Here is a 21,041-nt window from a genome sequence, read left to right as displayed (position 1 = left end):
GAGGCCCCCATACCCCAAATAATACCTCCTACATCTGCTGGCTGACGACTGAAATTCCACAACTAGAGAGTCATTCCTCTGGCTTAAGATGTCTTCACCCCTGTAAAAAATGTAGACACCACAAGAAGGGGAAACACTTTAACCTGATCAGCCCTTGGTATCTGAATGTGTATGAGTTTGTCAGCATTTTTGCCAAAGGCCAATGGGAAAGGGCACAGGACATCAGGGTCCAAATATGAGGCATGACAAAAAAAAAAAGGAGGGATGATGTAGAATATAGCAATGAAAACAAATTTATAAACACTGCCTACTTTGCAACATGGCTTAGATGTTTAGCATTAGGCTGAAAGCAAAAATCAATTAGGCAGATATCAGACTTACTGTATTTTCCAGGGCCAGGGAGTAAAAATCACTTAAAAATATGGAGAAGTTGGGAGGTGAGAGGCAAGCTGCTCCTCTTTAAACCTGCTTCATTCCCCAATCCATTCAAAGATAACCAAAAGCACTCCAACATGCACACCAGTGCTGGCTAATGTTCTCTAATGAGGTTCTACCTGCATACCCAACCTATAGCTTCTACTACTAAGAAAGACTGAACACCCTCAGGACCACCTACACATAGTCTACTAATAAAAATGCACTGACCATTGGAGTGTGTGGGTGACTCAGTTGGTTGAGTGTCTGACTCTTGATTTCAGCTTAGGGCATGTTCTCATAATTCATGAGGTTGAGCCTCACATCAGGCTCTGTGCTGATAACATGGAGCCTGCTTGAGATTCATTCTCTCTCTCTCTCTCTCTCTCTCTCTCTCTCTCTCTCTCTCTCTCTTTCTCTCTCTCCCTCTCTCTGCCCTTCCCCTCACTCTCAAAATAAACAAATAAACAGTTTTTTAAAAATGCACTGGCCATCTTTCACAGGATAGCCATGATGCTTGTGCCATGCAATATCCTCCATGCCACCAGATGAAACCAGAATGATCAAAAATGACAATCATCCCCACCTTTCCGGAAGAGAGCAAAGGAAACCCAAAAAGAGAGCTAATACGTCTTCAATGCTTTCCCTTTGGTTTCTCTTCCCCAGCCTCCACTGAACATTTATCCCTTCCTAATGGTGACCCTCCTGGTTCCTCATCCTTAACTAGAACCACAACCCTTACCTGTCATGTCAGGCCTAGGAAAATGTCACCTGCTTAATGCAAATGTCATTGTAGAGAAAGTCTGGACTTACATGCCCCATCTTTCTCTAAGTGTCTGAAATTTTATCTCTTTGGTCAACACTAAATGTTTAACTCATAAAGACAGTATCTTCTTGACAGTAAGTCCACCATTCCACTAATTACCAGTGAAATCTCTGTAGGTACTTACAATTCTGGAGAGTGCTTTTCTCTTGATTTCTCACCATTAAAACTTATCCCTCTTCCCTCCTCTGCCATTCAAACGATGTAAAGCCCATGTCATTTGCTTTAGAAGCAAAGGAACCTTTCTCCTGACATGCTGAAAGTCAGGTCATCTTCCCTGGGGATGGTCGACTAAAGTTGTAGAGAATTCTTATTCCTGGCATGCCAATAAATACATTAGACTCAGTAAGAGCTTCGTATCATGAGCTATGTTTTGTTATTGTTGTTGTTACTAGCAGATGGTAAAATCTCTATCATCTGTAAAGTTATTCCTTATTTCTGTGAAAATTGTAAGAATCACATTCCTCAAATGTATGTCACCAAATGTATTTATTTATTTTGTATGAAAGTGGAGGCAGCCAACTGCTACAGTATTATTTATTATATATTGCAAATGCATAACATTCCCAGAAAATGAAGCTTTTTAATCAACTACCTTTAAAAGACTAACTTATTTTTAGAATAAAAAAAATAGCCAGTGAAAAACATAGTAAAAACATTTCTGATCATTGCCCCTTATTTGTTTTTAATCTATAAAATGAGGTAAGTATAGGGTTCAGGGCAAAGCCAATTATGCTGATTAGGGAGAAATAGAAGTCCAAACATGAAATTATCACCATTTCCAAAATTAATGTATCCTTGATCATGTGGTAACAGTATGAAACTGAATAATAGCAATACCTTTGTGTCTGATAGTTTCTCCCTTCACTGGGCTCAGAACATTTCACACATATGTCCCCTAATTATCCTTACAATGTCCCTTGGAGAAAGACAAGGATGGTAGATATTATTACTAGGCTACCTTTTTTAAAGATCAAGGGACTCAGGATAAGAGTTCAATCACCAAAACAATGTCATAAAGAAGACATCATGTAGAAGGGACAGCAATGTCAATCCATAGAGGAGGGGCTACCGGGGAGCCAAGAGGTGGACACACTTCCTAAACTCTAATGTCTACAAGCCCAGTATTAGAAAACACTGAATGTTTCCCTCACAAAAGCAAAACAGGACAATGAAACATAGGGAAGCTACTTTCCATTCAGAAAGAACTAAAATGAGAATTCTGGAATAAAGGCTGGGTTGTTATAATTTTTTATAGTCCCAAAAAACGAAAGACAAAAATCAGTTTCTTTCCACAGTACACATGCCAAAAGGATATCCATGTAATACAGAAGAGTGGAATAAAGGACAGGTGAGTGAATTTAAAAATTATAGACTCAAAAGTAAGCCAGCAAAGGCTGCTCATCATTTTCCTCAGATCCTACCCATTCTTTAGCCTGCTCTGGTCTCTGCAGCCTTATTAGAGAGAAAGGTGCTGGAGCTGGGGGGAGCTGCCCCCTCTGCTGAGCTCAAGTTTGACCCAGAAGGCACAGTTGGCCAGGAGGGACTGACTCTCTTCCCTGTAGCACTGATCCACATGCAGCCTGTTCACATTCGAACAATCGCTGCAAACAAACTGCATTTCCCATGGACGAGGCTTTCAGCCAAGGGGATATGTAGCTAATTACACCCCTTGGCTGGAATCATCATAGTGTTTTCTTCTTTAAAAAAAAAAAAAAACAAAAAAAACAAAAAACATTATCCTACCTACTGGTATGTCTCCAGAGTTGCGGTCTGGGAAACAAGTACATTCAAGGGGAAGAGAGGGAACAATCTCTCACCGATCTGAAGAAAGTTATCATGTTCTCCATGGTTAAAAAATATTCTCCTCTTCATACAGCAGAAATACAATTCACTTCAGTCCAAAAGCATTTCCTGAATGCCATGGTGTTAGATGCAGGGGAGACAATTAGGGCTGTGACTGGCCTTTCCTGCTGCTGAGAAGCTAATGGTTCAGAAGACAAGAGGGAGAAGAGGGAAGGGCCCCATTCTATAAGGTTTTTTTTTTTTTTTAGAGAGAGAGAAAGGGAGCATGGATGAGTGGGGGAGAGGGGCAGAGGGAGAGAGAGAGAGAGAGAGAGAGAGAGAGAGAGAGAGAGAGAGAGAATTTTATGCAGGCTCCACACTCAGTGCTGGGCAGGGGTCTATTCTAAGCAGAGAATGCTGACATCGTGTGGCTAGGGCACGGCAGAAGGGAGCACAGGGAATCTGGAGTGCTTCCTGAAAGAGACTCCTTTGAGTTGGGTCTTGAGAAAAGGGCAGGTGCAGGACAGTGAAGGGAAGAAGGGCTTAAAAGTACAAGGTACATAAATTACTATTAAGTGGCCTTTGAGAGGGTTTGGAAGAGGTGACTCTTGCCCTCCCAATACCATCCGACTTCTTTATCCAGCTGGAATTCCACATTTAAAGTTTCATTTGTTTGGTTTGCTCCACTGCTACTCTGTCATTTCTACCTTACCCCAAATAAGTTTATCTGATCCCTTCCTGAAGCAGGTTTGGTTTGGAGTGAATAAATGAAGGGTGGATAAAGGGAAGAATACAGTTTGTATCAGGGCTGGCCTTGAACACCCTGACCACAGAGAAGACAACCTTTTCAATCGTGGGACGCTTAAAGTCCTTGGAAAACACGCTAACCTGCCCCTGGGGTGTGCACTGGCAGCCACAGGGGCAAATAGGAAGAAGAAAAGGCATTAAGTGGAGAGAAGAATGTTTCACAGAAACTCTCCTGATCTTTGGAGCAGTAGCATATACAACGGTGCATAATTAAAGAAACTTAATCAAATGCTGCAAAATAATAACTGCTTTACACTTAACGAGTCAAACTAATTATCATCTCTTGTTATTTATAAAGCAAATGATAGAAGATTAGTAATCCCTTAAGTCAGAGAAAAGCAAGATTACAGAAGTATACTTGCAAATTCCTTCCTTAATCTATAGACAGAGCTGGGAGACTGAAAGACAGGAAGGTAGTCAGAGAGTGCGCAGGTGAGAGAAGCAAGTCAGGCGGAGAAAAGGTGGGTTAGAATCAGAGCTTGGTGAAGAGGCAAGGATCCTCCAATGAGAGTTCTTCAAGGCCTTGAACTGTTGTAGCTGTGGTGCTGGCGCCAGGAGGTGGGGGGTGGGGAGGATGATGGTGGTAGTGGTGGTGATGATGGGGTTGGGGTGGTGATGAGGAGGTGGTAGGGGGTGAAAGGGTGATGGTGGTAGTGGTAGTGACAATGGGGTGAGTGGTGATGATGAGGTGGTGGGGGGAATGATGGTGATGGTGATAATGGGGGTGGGGGTGGTGATGATGGGGGTGGTGGGGGCGGTGGTAGTAAGAAGGGCTGTGGGGGAAGAGGAAGGGGTGAGGTGTTGGGGGTGGTAATAATAATGATGGGGGTGTGGATCGGGGTGATAGTAGTAAGAAGGGGTGGGGGGAAATGGGAAGGGATGGGGTGTTGAGGGAGCAGTAATAGGGAGCAGGGTGGTGATGGTGGTGGTAAGAGTGGTAGAGGTGGTGTGCTGGGAAGACGGGCCAGAGGGTGGTGGGAAGGGGTGGGGTGGGGTGGCAGAGGGTAGTGGTGGTGAGAATTGTGGTGAGGTCGGCAGTTAAAGATCTGCTGAGGAGAGAGGACTGGTCAACGGTGCATACAATAAACCCTTAAATCCTGAAGAACATCACTCTGCCCTGCTCACTTATACTAGGCTTCTTTTTGAGTCAAGTAATTTCAGTTCTCACACCTGTTCCCTCCATTTTCCCCAACAGCATTACACCACTAACTTGCCATCAGCTTTGTAAGTATGACCCACAATATTATTTCTACCATAGGTACCTTGAAAAGGTCAGTCCAACCTTACTTGTTTGTCTCTGATCACAAAGGTGATTCAGAGACTCTCTGAGAGCATTTATAGATCTCTTCCTCAGGGCTGCCAATCTGTTCTACAAGAATGGGAGAAGAATTGAGGATGGTTTGTGCCGTAATCACTTGTCCTATACGACAGCTTTGGTGAAACTAGGAAAGAGAAGGGAGTCACAAAAATAATGAACACCCATAGACAAATGTAGCCGACAAATATTCCAAAGAAAAATATCCTTTTGGGATAATCTATAACCTCTTACCAAACCCACCAGGCCCATATTAAATTTTGCTAATAACAACAACTACCCTTTAATACTACATGCAGCCACTGCATGAAGCACTTTACATACATTATTTCACTGAGTAGTCTTCAAAACCCCAAGAGACATTATCCCCATCAACCACTGAAGAAACATGAGGCTCTAAGTTTAACTAACTTGTACAAGTCCCATAGCCAGTGAGCGACAATGTTGGGGTCTGAAGCCAGGCAGTCTGGCACCAGAGAATGAATTCTTAGACTATGCTCCACTGGCTCCCCAGGGAACCTACTTACTGACAGACTTTGACAAATGGTATCCCCATCTTTTGCTAGTAACTGCCAGGCAGAAGGGTGTTAATTTTCATATCATGACAATTTGAGTTCATTCTTCTAAGATCTGCTAAGTTTCCTTGGTTGATAAGCATCAACTTTCAGAACTCTTGTAAAACTTATAAAATATAAGTGAGATAAGCAATTCAAATGAGTTACAACTAGCAATTAACTAATACACCAGTCCCTGAACTCTATACAGTGAATTACTTAAAAATTGTGGAACACCATAATTAGTGCATTGTAATGGCACTAACAAAGACAAGCCGCTTCTGCACTACGGTACTGGACGCTCATCTGTTCTCTACTGACCATTTAGTAAGTCCTAACTCCATTTCTAACTCGGTGGAAATGATAACTGTTCCAAATCTCTCTCGTAAATACCCTCCAGTGAGTTTTTAGAGAGATGACAGATAAATGACAGCTTTGCATTTCCAAGGGTTAAATGCTTTTCCTGAGGGATCTTAAGTCTTGCTGCCATGAGAACAAGTGTCAGGTTCTAATGGAATTGTTCCATTATAAATAAACCAGCAGGTTGTATGATAAGCAGCTTTCAAAGAGGCTTTCCATATAGGATAAACAGAGAAGTTAATCTGAGTTTCTTAACAGGACCTTTTTCCTTTACAATATAAAAGTGCCTTGAGATGAAGCAATTACTCTGATTTACCATCTTCTCCTTGTTAGAATATAAAGATGCAGCAGAGCTTCACAAAAGCAGCAGTAACTTAACCAAATGAGACTCACCTGCAAAGTCCCTACTATGCTATTTCAAAGAGCTCACTTCTAGACAGCAGCAGCACAGAACAGCCATCAATCATGGGTGTCCATTATTAGAAGGATGCTTACTCCCAGGGCTTTTCATGTCAGAGCCAATAAATTACTTTTCCTCCACAAAATACCGTTACTTTTCATTTTCACTGTACAGTATAAGTTTCTAAACTTCTACTCCTAGGAATTTTAATGCCATCTATAAGGAAGAGTCATATTTCACACCATGCCTATGTTTTAACCATGATGCCCTTCCATACAATCTCTGTGTAGCCACTCAGGGTCATGGATGTGATCAGAGGGCAGAAGGGTGGCCAAGTCCTCTTATATAACTTCTTACTATCAGTTGGGTCAGGCTTTTGGACATAGAAAGTCCTGAGACCCTGAACATCAGCCATTAAAAAATGGCCCCTGTTCTTCCTGAATCCAACTGCTCAACTTCTTTTCTTCCCAGAACCACCAATGACATACACTATCTGGTTGAAATGGGATTTCTGAAAAGGAGCAAGAGTTAACTTGAGCCACTTCCATCTGTTGAGCTGAATTAATTTACCTGTGAGGTACAGAACTAGCTCCAGGCTAGAATGAAAACAAACAGAGCTAACTTTAAGGAAAGGAAGAATTAAAGGGATATGCATGTCCTCAAATACCTCCTGATGTCTAAGCAATCTGACAGATCAACCATTAGAGTCTTCCATGTAGGAAACACAAATGGCAACCACTATAATAGACCTATTAATTTATGTGAGAGGGAAAGAGACCTGTTTTGAAGATAAGAAGGACCTATTCTAGTACAGGGCAATTTATGGGCTTAGGTACAAGTCTTGGTGGGTAAAGGGAGGAGGGAAGAGGAATGTATGACAGAAATCCTCAGTACCTGAATGAGAACACAGAACCACTGGGAGGACGGAGCCTCTATGTCACGAGGAAATCAGGTCTGGGGCATGAGACCTGGGCTCAGTTCCTCGGTCAAAGAGAAACAGAAGGCAACAGGCAGATGCTCCCTCAACTTCCCATCCTCCAACCTTTCTCACCTCACCGGCCACTTCAGACCTTACACCCTTTCCTCCTCACTGCTCTCGAAGGTGAGTCCTTTCTCCTCCCCAGGCTGACTCTCCCACTTGGACTCTGAAGCCTACTGCCCCCTCCCCACCTTCCCACAGATACCATTTTCTCCTACTTAGTCACCATCTTGGTTTCCACTGGGTTTTGGTTTTTTTTTTTTTTTTTTTCATCAGCTAATAAACCCATTCAAGGTCCTCCTATCTTCTAAAAAAGAAAATGACAAGTTCTCCCTGACCTTCTGTCCTCTTTTTGCTGTTGCTCTCCATCAGCAACCATTTTCTGCAGAGCCATCCACACTTGTCTCTCTCTAATTCCTGGTTTTTCTAAACCCATGTGATCTGGCTCTGCTCTTCACAGCAAGGTCACAACTCCCCCACTAGGCGTCCACTCCCCAACCTCCCACACAGCCACCACTGCTTTAGAGAAACTTTGTTCCCTAGGATCTGTGGAAATGTATACTCGTGATTCACCTCCTGGGCTACTCCTGAGTGTGCTGTGCATGTTTCTACTCCTATGCCACTCCTTTAGAATTTGTTGCCACTCAGGGTTGTGGGTAAGACCTTGTGTCTAGGCCTGGTCTCTTCTCATGTGACAGTCTTCCTGGTGATATCATTCATATCCTTCCCTTCAGGTGCCATCTTTATACTGGTGACATGCAAGGCTCTAAGACTTATCCATATCTCTCTTCTCAGCTCCAGAACCAATTATGCAACCATCCACCAGACTTTCTCAAGTCATGTTCCCCACAGTTACACAGAGCCCAGAAAGTCTACATATGGCTCACTGCCACTCCCTGACCCCAGCCTCTGCCTCCATTCTGTTGTTTGTGTTGGTGGATGGCACCACTACCCACATAGCTGTTTGGGTCAGAAATATGAGCATCTAGTCAATCCCCAGGTCCTGTCAATATCACTCAAATTTGTCCAAAGGTCTCCTCCAAGCTGCCTCCCCAGTCTAGGCCACCACTGGCTCTCTCTCCTAGCCCAGAGAGTGCATCCCAAAGGGTCTCCTGGTTGTTCTTCCTGTCATCTGTTCCTCCACAGTAAAGTGGTGTTCCCTAAAATAGCAGTTTGATCAGTCACTGTTCTGCTCCACCCTCCCTTGGACAGAATCCAAATCTGGCATCCATGCCCTGCAGGGCTTGGTCCCTGTTTCTCTCTCCAGTGTTGGCCCAAATCTCCCCTAATCTCTATACTATGGCCGCTCTTTGAGCCCAGGGATATGTTTGCCACCTGCCTACCTCCTCCTGATCCTGAAGCTCTCAATTTAGTGATGCTTCCTTCTCAGAAACATTCCCTGATGCCTTCAACAGACCCAAGTCCTGACCAGTCCTGACCTTCATGTGTCCTACATAGAACCCTACATTCTGCCCCCAATCACATTTCTTACATGAATTATCTGAATCCTCCATTACATGGTTAGCTCCACAGAGGAGGAACTGTGTCTACTTTCTGTAAAACTGTATTCCCAGAACAGAACCTAGAACCCTGCCTAGCACAGAGTAGGCACTGAAAACAATACTCAAAATACTTTAAAAATACACAATAAATGATTTAAAAAATTTTTTCCTTATTCCTCATCAAAATTTAATCTGTATACATACCACAATTTGAAAAAACAGAATACAAATCCATTCAGATTCTGGGTCTTAAAATGTTCCTTCTGTTTGTAGAGCACAACAATGGGAATCATATTAATAGTAATAGTGGGCAACTGTTTGGTGCTGGAAAGTGTTGGTATTTTATTATCCCTCTCAACAAACCTGCTATGTAACCCTTATTTATGAAAAACACAGAATTGTAATAAATGAACATGCAAATATAAAAATGAAACAAAATCTGTGTGCCATAAACATTCTTCTCTTCATTTTACAGATAGATGCCTGTCTTCAATGGAGAAATGAGACTTGGAAAATTTAAATGATTTGCCTAAATAGTAACTGTTAGAATCAAATTCTAAGTTCCACAGAAGTCCTGGATATTAAAAAACTGAAGTGTTTTAAAAATATATTTTTTTATTCAAAAAATTTAATTAACACTTACTATAAACAAAACACCAGCTAGACACAAAAATAGATCCATGGCCCTGCCTCGACAGAGACTCTCAGGGACATTTCTCTAACTTACCACCGTGAAAGTTCTACAGTCAATTAAGCTTGAGTTAGAGGAAGATGTTAAGAATTTTGAATTATTTGAACTCTATAGTTCTATAATTCATTAGGTGCTAGTGACAGTAAAGATGATTAATTCTAAATATCCATATAACACAGTGTCAGAAAACCAGGGGGTCTTCCTATGGTTGATGTATCATTCACAAGTTCCCAATTTTAATTAGACATGTAATCTATCATACAAATATTTTATTAGATCCCTAGAAGATTAGGCATATTATATATTATGGAGCTGCCTACACATGATGATAATTATCACCATTCTTTAAGAAATGTTGTAAAGGGGGCACTCATACATATTCTGACAACATATTTGCTTCATGTTATCTTAAAATGTCTTTATCCCTCCTCCCCTTCTCCTTTCCTCTCTTCCCTCACTCCTTACTGTTTCTATCTCTTTTAATGTTTCCAATATACAACCGTAAACAAGAGAGTAAATCCAACGTCACAGGAAATATAGACAACTCTGTGGTATTAAGATAAACTTATTGTGAAGAAAGCCTAGGAAGAAGGTTCTTCTTCCTCAAAATGTGCCCAGAACAAGGTTGGGCAGTTTGTGGCACATAATAGAAGAAAAGACTGGAGAATAAGCATTTGACTTCGCTCCTCATCTTGGTTCTCTGGCAATTCAAAATCAATTAGCCTCCTGCTGTGTCAGGAGGATTCTATTCTGTGGGTTTCCATCTTGATTGTCCAGCTTTCTGAGTCCCTAGGGGTCTCTTTCCACTAAATATTAGGGTCCACACCTCTCAGAATTAGCTGAGAACAATACCTGACTTACAGTAGGCACTCAGCTACCATTTGTTGCTTGAAGGGATGGATGGCTGAATCACCAGTGTTCATTTTCACTCAACCCCTCTTTCACTGAATAACCAATAAGAAAAAACAATACTGTGAGTAGACTTATCTGGTCTTCTCAGGACAGTAAACATATGCTATGATACATAAAGGCCTTTCAGGTACATTCTGAAAGCAGCAGCCTCAAAGAGTTAATAAAGCTAGGTTTTTTATCAAATAATTTTTTAAATGACTGGCATAAAGAAACATGGAAGTGTCATATTATCCCTTTGGAATTAAAAGTCTACATGCATTGATATAAGATACTGTAATATCTCAATGGGAAATCTACCTGAAAGTTATTGAACTTAAAGCTTTCTTGACTAAAAAGCTAATGATTCAGAGTCAACTTGGAATGATAGTAAAGGGAAGACATGGGGCACCTGGGTGGCTCACTCAGTTGAGTGTCCAACTTCAGCTCAGATCATGATCTCACAATTCATGAGTTTGAGCCCCATGTTGGGCTCGTTGCTGTCAGCACAGAGCCAGCTTCAGATCCTCTGTCCTCTTCTCTCTCTACCCCTCCCTGCTCATGCTTTGTCTCTCAAAAATAAATAAACATAAAGAAAGAAAGAAAGAAAGAAAGAAAGAAAGAAAGAAAGAAAGAAAGAAGAGGGAAGACATAGCAAAACCTCCCATTGAACTGGAAGAATACTTCCTACCACTGGGGCTACAACTTTCAAGGATCCTCCACTACTTTCAAAGATATTAATATTGGGCCAAGAATGAGGAGACCCAGGTAAGGTCCAGCCACAGACAGGTTAAGACCTATTTTATGCCTTAGCAGGGTTAATAAAACCAATACATACACTGTTCACTGGTTGTAAGAAGCAAATGAAGTCACGAACGAAGAATTCCTTAAAAATGTTAAAGTGCTCTGCCAAGGTGAAATATTATTAATGCCTGGAAAGAAGGTGATTAAAATACCCACTATACAGAAAGAAACACCACTCCTTATCCATCACAGGCTGTCATTAAATATTGACTTTGACCCAAGGGTTTCATATTTAGGAATATACCATTCATATTTAGGATGTCACTGCAGCATTATTTAAACTGCAAAACAAAAACAAATTTAAAGTCAATTAAGTATCATTCTTTAGAGACTGGTTAAAATTTATGGTATTTCATACAATGGAAGACTATGCCACCATTGGATGGAGGGGATCTAATGTATATGTGCTGCAGAAGCGACCACAGGAGGGGATCTAATGTAAAGACATGGAAAAATATCTAAGACATACATATTAAGTGAAAAGAATAAGCTGTAGAAGAACATGGATGATATAATCTCTTTTACATAAAATAACATGTGTGCTTTTAAAGACATTTGAAAATCTTAAAATAGTTATCTCTGAAGTGAATGAAGTGGCAGAGGGTGGGAAGTCTTCTGTATAGTTTGGATGTTTTACAAGCACATTACTTTTTTAATACAAAGCATTATATTTTTAAAATATTGACAGTTTTAATTTGCTTTCCCTTTCTGATCTATAAACATGCAAAATGTAAAGTTAAGGCAATGATTAGTAAATATAGCACAGGTTTATATGCGATTCTCTCCAAGGATCCGGGCCCCCTTACCAGTCCAAGTGTATTTTCTCCACACACACACCCCCCCACACACACACACCTCCTCTCCAAGGATGAACTAAACAGATCTCTCCACAAACCTAACCTGTAGACTTTAATTCAACCAAACTCCACAATGATCAAGGACTTTCTGAATCTGTCAACAATTACCCTGGACTTACACATACCAAACAAACAGACAAACAAATCACCATAGTCATCCTGCTAGCATCTACCTGCATTTACAGTTTCAGACAAATAATCTGCATAATCCCCAGGGATAACTCAGAAACACCAGGTCATTTGATACCAGGTATGGAAACATTTCTTTATGAACTCAACTTGCCCACAGCTCCAGAGAGATACAGAACCTCAATACGACAAATCTGAGTACAGAGGTGTCCGAGACTTTCAATTTATAGGAGAATAACAATTTACCTCAAAGGTAGAGGCAATCTGCTGAATTGCCAAAGCCCTCCCAAGAACTCTGAATTCCACTCTCCGGGCTACAAATTGATTAATTGTCCATCCTGCTCTCTTGTCCACTCCATTCCCCTCCAAATCTCTCCTCTCTTATACTTGCATTAGCACTCTCTTGACTTTTTGTGTCAGACTGTCTCCTCATCTCTCATCTAGTTTAACTTTGCTTGCTGTTTGAGAAATAGTATTTATTAACTATTTTTTTCAAGCTAGTAATAACATTGGAATTTTAGATAAAAGCGAATTGTTCTTCAGATTATAATACTCATTTCTTTCAAGTATTTATATTTTAAGCAGTCATCTCTGGCTAGTATTTACATCTTATAAAACAAGGAAATTATCATTAATAAATGTAATATCTCTTAATATTAATATTAGGCATATTATGTATTCTTAAACATTAAAGGCTATGACTAATAGCATCTTCTTATACTAGGAAAATATTGGTAATTCTGCAAATTCAATGTGCCATTTTCTATCCCTGTCAATTATTTTATCAGGCTCATTAAACTCACAAGAGGATAAATAATAAATACATAACAATTGCACATCATCGTTAATAATTAAAGAAATGCAAAGAAAGCCAAAGTGAAACAATTTTTACCTATCCATTAGAAAAATAATTTTAAGTGAGTTAAAAATTAATATTCAATTCTGGTAAGTGTTGGGTGACATGTGGCTGGAGGAAGCCCAGATCAGAACCAAGTTCCAGAAAACAATTCTGCATTTTGTAACACATATTCAGAACCTTGCTAATATCTCCCTAGGAATATGTCCAAAGGAAACTGTCAGAAACGCAGAGATTTACGTAGATGAATTTTCATCAGAGAATTGTATACAAAATGGGGAACTAGAAACAACCTGATGTGCAAAAGTCAGAAAATAATTAAATCATAATTTACTGTAGCCATTAAGACTCCTGTATTTCAATAATACTTAGTGATGCAGGAAATACTCATAATGTAATGTTAAATGGGAAAAAAAACAGGATAAAAATTACATAAGCAAATGATCAAAGTTTTGTTAAATTATACAAAAGTGTGTGTGTGCGCACGCACACACATACATATCTACATAGAAAAATATCTAAAAGAATACCAAGATGTTAATGTTGGTTATTCCTGAGAAACAGAAGAAATAAAATGTTCTTTTTCCTTTGTTTTTAGTTGGTATGTTTGACTCTTCACACTCTTCATACACATTAGGATGGCTACTCTAAAAAAAAGAAAATAACAAATGTTGGTGAGGGTGTGGAGAAACTGGAACCCCGTGCATGTTGTTGATGGGAATGTAAAATGGGTACAGCTTCATTAGAAAACAGTATGGCATTTTACCCCCCAGTGGATCTTGAGAAACTTAACAGAAGACCATGGGGGAAGGGATGGGGGAAAAAATGTTACAAACAGAGAGGGAGGGAGGCAAACCATAAAGGCCTCTTAAATACAGAGAAAAAGGTGACGGCTGATGGGAGGGTGGGGGAGAGGGGAAAGTGGGTGATGGGCACTGAGAAGGGCACTTGTTGGGATGAGCACTGGATGTTGTATGGAAGCCAGTCTGACAATAAATTATATTAAAAAATAAAAAAATTTTAAAAATGAAGGTACACAGTTGTGATACTGAAAAAAAAATAGTATGGCAGTTCCTCAAAAAGTTGAAAATACAATTACAATATTTTGTAATTGAAAGCAAGGTCTCAAAGAGATATCTGTATACCCATGTTCATAGCAGCATTAGTCATAACACCCGAGAGGTGGAAACAACCCAAATGACAAATGACTGGATAAACGATGTGGTGTATACATATCATGGAGTTTATCCAGCCTTATAAGGAAGCAATTCTGACACTCGACATATACAACAATGTTATCATCTAAACTGTGTCCCTCCGAAATTCAGACACTGAAGCCCTAATGTCTAGTACCTCAAAATGTGACTATATTTGAAGGCAGGGCCTTTAAGGAGGTGATTCAATTAAAATGAGTCATTAGCATGGGTCCTAATTCAATTTGACTGGTGTTCTTATAAGAGAAGGAAATTTGGATTCACAAGAGAGACACCAGGGATGATTGTGCATAGGGAAAAGACTACGTGAAGAGGCCGTAAGACAGAAACCATTTGCAAGCTGAGGAGAGAGGCCTCAGAACAAACCAACCTGCTGACGTTTTGATCTTGGAATTCCAGCCTTCAGGACTGTGAGAAAACAAATTTCTGCTAAGCCACCCAGTCTGTGGTGTTTTGTTACATGATCCTAGCAAAGTAATACATACAACATGGAGGCCCTATGAGGATGTTATGCTAAGTGAATGAGTCAATCACAAAAAGACAAATACTGTATGATTCCACTTGTATGAAGTACCTAGAGTAGTCAAATTCAGAGATAGAAAGCAGAGGGCAGTTGCCAAAGGCTGGGGGAGGGACAAATGGTGAACTATTCAATGGATATAGTTTCAGTTTTGCAAGACAGAAACAGTTCTGGAGATCTGCTGCACTTAACATTACTGAACTGTACACTTAAAAATGGTAAAAATGGTAGATTTATGTTACATGTATTTTACTACATAATCTAAGACAAAAGAAAGTAGCAATCTGACTTTTAAAAATTATTTCACAATTATAGATATTATACATATTTTATTAACATTTAAGATAACAAAATATCTATTTAATTCATGTCACCAGTTATTGATAGTAGAATAACAGTATTTTAGAAGTTCACCCTAATCTTGCTCCCATGCAGTCCTTCCCATCTGCAGTAAATAGCAACTGCATTCTTCCAATTGGCCAAAAACCCTTGGAATCTCCCTCATATAAGAAAGGGGAGGAAGCTAGAATGACCTATGCAATCCATGTGATGATGGGTTAGAGCTGGAGGCAACAGACTGAACTTAGCTTCAAATTAATATATATGCAAATGGAAACATATAGAGATATTTATAAATATGTGTGTATATATATGTATATATGTGTATATGTGTGTGTGTGTGTGTGTGTGTGTGCATGTGTACCTTGCTCTGTCAGCTGAGTGGGCCCAGAAACATCAATACCCCAGTGGCAACAAGCATGGCTAGCATTCAGATCTTGGTTTCCAACACCATTGTCCAAAGAAAGGAACCAGGGCTACTTGAAGAAATGGCTCATTTTTGGACTAGCACACAAAATACACAAGATAGGGCAGAACCACCTTGTATCACTAGAAAGCAAGAACACTACCACCAATAACGGACATATGTCAAAGAGATATAGGAGCCAACTGAAAGAGTTTCCATTAGCCAAAGCTGGAGCAATCTGAATGAGAAAATAAATAAAATAGTATTGGAATATAACCCAAACTATAAAAGAAATACTTATGAGTCTAATCTAAATAAATAAATAAATCCAAATATTTTATATAGCAACTCTACCTTTAGGAAGGTACAGCATAATTCCACACTTCTTAAGAACTACAGCTATATCCAGCAACATAAATAAACCTCATGAACACAATATTGACTGAAAGAAGCAATACAGAGAAGAATATCTTACTATATAATTCTATTTGTATGATGTACAAAAACAAGTAAGCATAAACTTTAGTGTTAGAATTCAGGACAATAGTTTTCTCTGGAAAAAAGGGAAAGAATAATGTGCAGAAGGATGCCCAGGAGAGATTTCTGAGATTCTGGCAATATTCTATTAAGCTTTTAATGATCTTTGTTCTGTCAATGATTTAATCAACTCAATTAATTAAAACTTGACCACTACCTCATACTATGCATGAAACCAATGTCAATTCAGGGGGAAAAAATACTTGAAATTGATTTTGATGTAACGTAGTGATCAGTTTCATTTTGGTTCCATACAGCAAGCCAAATGACCCAGCTCTATTAGTTGAAAAGACCATTATTTTCCCATTGCTATGCAGTGCCAACTTTTGCCATAAATCAGGTCTTCACACAGGTGTGGTTCTGTTCCTGGGACTCCTTTTTCAATTTCACTTGTCTATTTGCCTATCCCTGTGCCAACACTGTATGTCTTAATTCCTACAGCTCTGTAAGTCCTACAACCTTACTCTTTTTCAAGATTGTCTTGATATTCTTGACCTTCTGTATTTGTCAGACATATTTTGGAACCAACTTGTCAAATCCACACACAATTGCTAGGAGTTCGTTTAGGAACAGGTATGCATATCCTCACATATAACATATCCATATCTCCTCCCCTACCAAATCTGGAAGCATAAAGATGTAGTTTTCCTTCACTTGGGTGCTTGAGTGGGGTCATTGTCACAAAAAGCCCCCATTCCCATTTACACATTATGAACATGAAACATAAGCAAAAAACAGACCTAAATTATCAAAAAAAAAAAATTCTATGGCCTTGGGGTAGGAAGAGGAGTTAGAATAAAAAGATCCAATATTAACTCTGGATTTATTTTAAATATCTGAGCTACAACAAGCATATTGCATATATACTCACACACGCAAATATGGGATACATGAATTGTTAATTCTGTATGAAACATCTGAGTTACTTGCAACTATCTGAAATTAACTCAAACCATTTTACCAGATGGTAAATTCTGGAAATAAATTTAAAATATGCAAAAAAAAAAATACTATCTGACTTTCATATGAAACACAGAGTACCTAATTATAACCTCATTTTTTAATTTTGAGAAGAGGAAACAATATAGAACTTTTATTTCTAGTATCAGCTTTGAATGATAATCAATTCTGATTTGCAAAAAGGTCTATGTTTTGTAAGCAAATCAGTATTTCCCATTTGGGATTTTTATTGGACAATAAAAGCCTTACGGGCTATGAATTCATCAGGATTAATAAAAAAAGATGCAAATTCTTATAATATAATGTGCCCAACTTTTTAAGAACCTCTGCAATAGCTTTTTGTGTATATCAAATTAAGATTTACTATATAATAAAGTTATGTAGTAATAATATACAACCTTTATCTAAAGTCATATGATTCTTCAACATTTATCCTTGCTACACTGCAGCACATAAATCATGCAAGAGAATTCTCAAGGTACATATTATATAAGGCACAGAATTATTTTTGATTTAATTCTTGATAAGAAGTGAAGCAGTAACTTGTTACTTTAGACTGGCAAATCAATATCAAATGCTTGTTCTAAGATCGGTTATCACTCTAGTCATGCAAGTAGCTTGAAAAACTGAAATATTAGCATTGACAAAAGATTGCTCTATTTGTTTTCCAAAGGCTTTCCTGCGTGACTCGATACTTAGTTTTACGCCAAAGAAAATCAATTTCTTTATTCAACTTGTCAATCAGAAAACACATATAGAAACAATGACTTTATTGGAGCACATAAAAGAACAATGAATAACAATGTAAGATGAAATGGAAATATAAAGTGGCATTACACACAAAATATACATATGTAACAATAGAATTAATATACATATATAGACTTAAATGCAAAAAAAAAAGAATTAAATATAGAAATTTAAACTGAGAAACATCAGCTGAACAAACGCATTCCCACCTTTGGTTTTCCAATACAGCAATATTTTTTTTTTTCAATTTAGAATTCAAAAAAATAAAATCATTAGAGTAACTAGTTTTTCCTCTTACAATGAAAGGCCACAGAAATCCAGTTTTTCTTATTTTTTTTTCTTTTAAATTTTTTTTTTAATGTTTATTTATTTTTGACAGAGAGAGAGAGACAGAGCATGAGCAGGGGAGGGGCGGAGAGAGAGAGAGAGACACAGAATCTGAAGCAGGCTCCAGGCTCTGAGCTGTCAGCACAGAGCCCGACACGGGGCTCAAACTCACAGATCACAAGATCATGACCTGAGCCGAAGTCGGACACTCAACTGACTGAGCCACCCAGGCGCCCCATTTTCTTTTTATTTTTTAAACTGCAAACACTAAACTTTCTAGAGATGGTAGTGCTGGACACTTATATCATGAATATCAACGAAGAAAAAAACATTTCTCTTTAAAGGAAGAGCCTGAGTGACTCTGAATTACACTTTACATAATAAATAACCAACAAATTATCTGGCTTTTGATCTAGTACCAATAAAAAGAGCTTCAAAAAGGTATACATTGCATACCACAGCAGAAAACAACATAATACGTTGATCTAATTATCACTCAAGTTCCCCCATTCCATCCAGATCACTCAAGTTCACCATGTATGAAGTATCCAGTGTCAGTCACATTAATTGTCTTATGTGAGTTTTCTTTTACTTTAATGGATGGGTATTGCCAAGCACCAAGTCCTGGCTCTAAAAAAAAAATGAAGTCTAGGGGCGCCTGGGTGGCGCAGTCGGTTAAGCGTCCGACTTCAGCCAGGTCACGATCTCGCGGTCCGTGAGTTCGAGCCCCGCGTCAGGCTCTGGGCTGATGGCTCAGAGCCTGGAGCCTGTTTCTGATTCTGTGTCTCCCTCTCTCTCTGCCCCTCCCCCGTTCATGCTCTGTCTCTCTCTGTCCCAAAAATAAATAAACGTGGAAAAAAAAAATTTTTTTTTAAATGAAGTCTAAGGAAAAGAGTCTGATTCTTCCTTGTTTCAATTAAGAACTCTTCTTTCTATGTATCCTCAGTACCTGACAATGCTTGGCATACCACGGGCGCTTGATGAGCATTTACTCACTGAAAGAGCAGGAAAACATATATTCTTTGTATGACCTTAGGCACCTAGTGTCTAATAAGTTTTCAGATCTTTAGAAACAAAGACATAATATGCATGCCTTCGACACTGGGTTGTTCTGAGAACCAAGTGAACTAATAGGTATGAAAGTTATCTGTTACTCATAAAGTATGTTACAAAGGTGAGTTGTGAGTAAAGCATACTTGGAATGTGGAGGGAACTTCAAGGCACACAGTTTTAAAACCCCAGATTTTTCCTCTGTCCCTTGATCCACTTAATCTACTACATCTTTGCTCAAGAAGATGTTCAGTCCACTGAGAGAGACCACTGATATGGTTCTAATCAAAACTGAACATATGTATAAGGTGCCTGGGTGGCTCAGTTGGTTAAGCATCTGACTCTTGGTTTCCGCTCAGGTCACGATCTCATGGTTCGTGAGATCAAGTCCTGCATGGGGCTCTGTGCTGACAGAACCAAGTCTGCTTAGGATTCTCTCTCTCTCCTTCTCTCCCTGCTCCTCCTCTACTCTCTCTCTCTCTCTCTCTCTCTCTCTCTCTCAAAATAAATAAACATTAAAAACAAATGAACATGTGTATGAGGGCTCTGAAAAATAAAGTGCTGAAGAAAATTTATCAAACTCTTTCCTGACGATGGTCTCCCCGACCATGAATTCCCCATTAACACGGATGGCACCTCCATTCTCACAATGCCTTAGGCTTCAAGTGCCTGCTGTTCACCAGCTACATTCAATTCCTTCTATTTAATAATTCTAGGATTTTCCCACATATTGCCCTAGGCCATTATGATCTTACCAGCGTTGTAAAAACTTAACAATGTATCATTATAGATCCACTTTGGGGTTTGAGGATAACAAGGACAGTATTTGGGAAAGAAAGTATTTTATCTTACTCATAACATATTCAAAAATAAATTTTTAACAGTTTGAAGAATAATTGTTTTAAAATGAAGCAATGATAGTGGCAGCTGGGTGGCTTAGTCGGTTAAGTGTCAGACTCTTGATTTCAGCTCAGGTCAGATCTCACAGGTTGTGAGATCAAGCCCCACGTCCAACTCTCCACTGACAGCGTGGAGCCTGCTTGGGATTCTCTTTCTCCCTCTCTCTCTGCCTCTCCCCTGCTCACACACTCTTGCACATGCGAGCTCTCTCTCTCTTAAAATAAATAAATAAATTAATTAATTAATTAATTAAATAAAAATAAAATGAAGCAACAATAAAACAAAAAGAAAATATAAATAAACATTTATGTGATCTTAGAAGGGGCTGGCATTCCTAATCATTAAAGCAATGAAAGAGAGTGCAAAAAAAAAAAAAAAAAAAAAAAGGACAGATTTGATCATGTAGAATTATACACTTCTACACATCATAAAATCTCCACAAATTTATCTGCAAAAGATTAAAGATAAACTGGGAAAAGATATAAAACATATAAGAAAAGGGGGTTATAGTTTTAGCCTATAGACAAAGATTTTTTATAAATATAGGAAATGGTTTCTTAAAAATCAGATAAAAGTGAGTTAGGGCATGAAAAATAAGTGGCCAAAAAATATAAAAGATGGTGAGAAATAAAAATAACTAAACATGTAAAAAAAATTGAAAATTGTCAGTAATTTTTAAAAAGGAAAAAAGAAAAGAAAAAAATAAACAATAAAGAAATACGATTTTTTCCTACCAAGGAGGCAAAGAACTAAAAAGTATAACCCTCAATGCAGACAACTGTACAGGACAGCAGGAGGTTTCGTATGTTCCTGCTGCTAGCAAAACAGGTCAAATCTCTCTAACGGGAAATTTGGCAAGATATCAAGAACTATA

At 38.9% G+C, this 21,041-nt stretch overlaps 1 protein-coding gene across 7 annotated transcripts in view; it reads right to left on the bottom strand.

Moving 5' to 3' along the window:
* The window catches only part of AFF3 (AF4/FMR2 family member 3), a 571,747-nt gene that overhangs the window by 443,784 nt on the left and 106,922 nt on the right, over nucleotides 1-21,041 (bottom strand). For 6 of the 7 annotated variants that reach the window (XM_045054068.1, XM_045054069.1, XM_045054070.1 and 3 more), the window contains exon 3: nucleotides 26-100. The exons of the other annotated variant lie outside the window; for it this stretch is intronic. In XM_045054068.1, the coding sequence (XP_044910003.1) occupies nucleotides 26-100 (75 nt within the window). The remainder of the gene's footprint in view (nucleotides 1-25; nucleotides 101-21,041) is intronic. 7 annotated transcript variants of the gene reach the window in all.

Source organism: Felis catus, chromosome A3 (genome assembly GCF_018350175.1).
Source record: "Felis catus isolate Fca126 chromosome A3, F.catus_Fca126_mat1.0, whole genome shotgun sequence".
Lineage (NCBI taxonomy): Eukaryota > Metazoa > Chordata > Mammalia > Carnivora > Felidae > Felis > Felis catus.
Note: the sequence above shows the minus strand (reverse complement) of the source record. Positions and strands in the feature narration are given on the sequence as shown.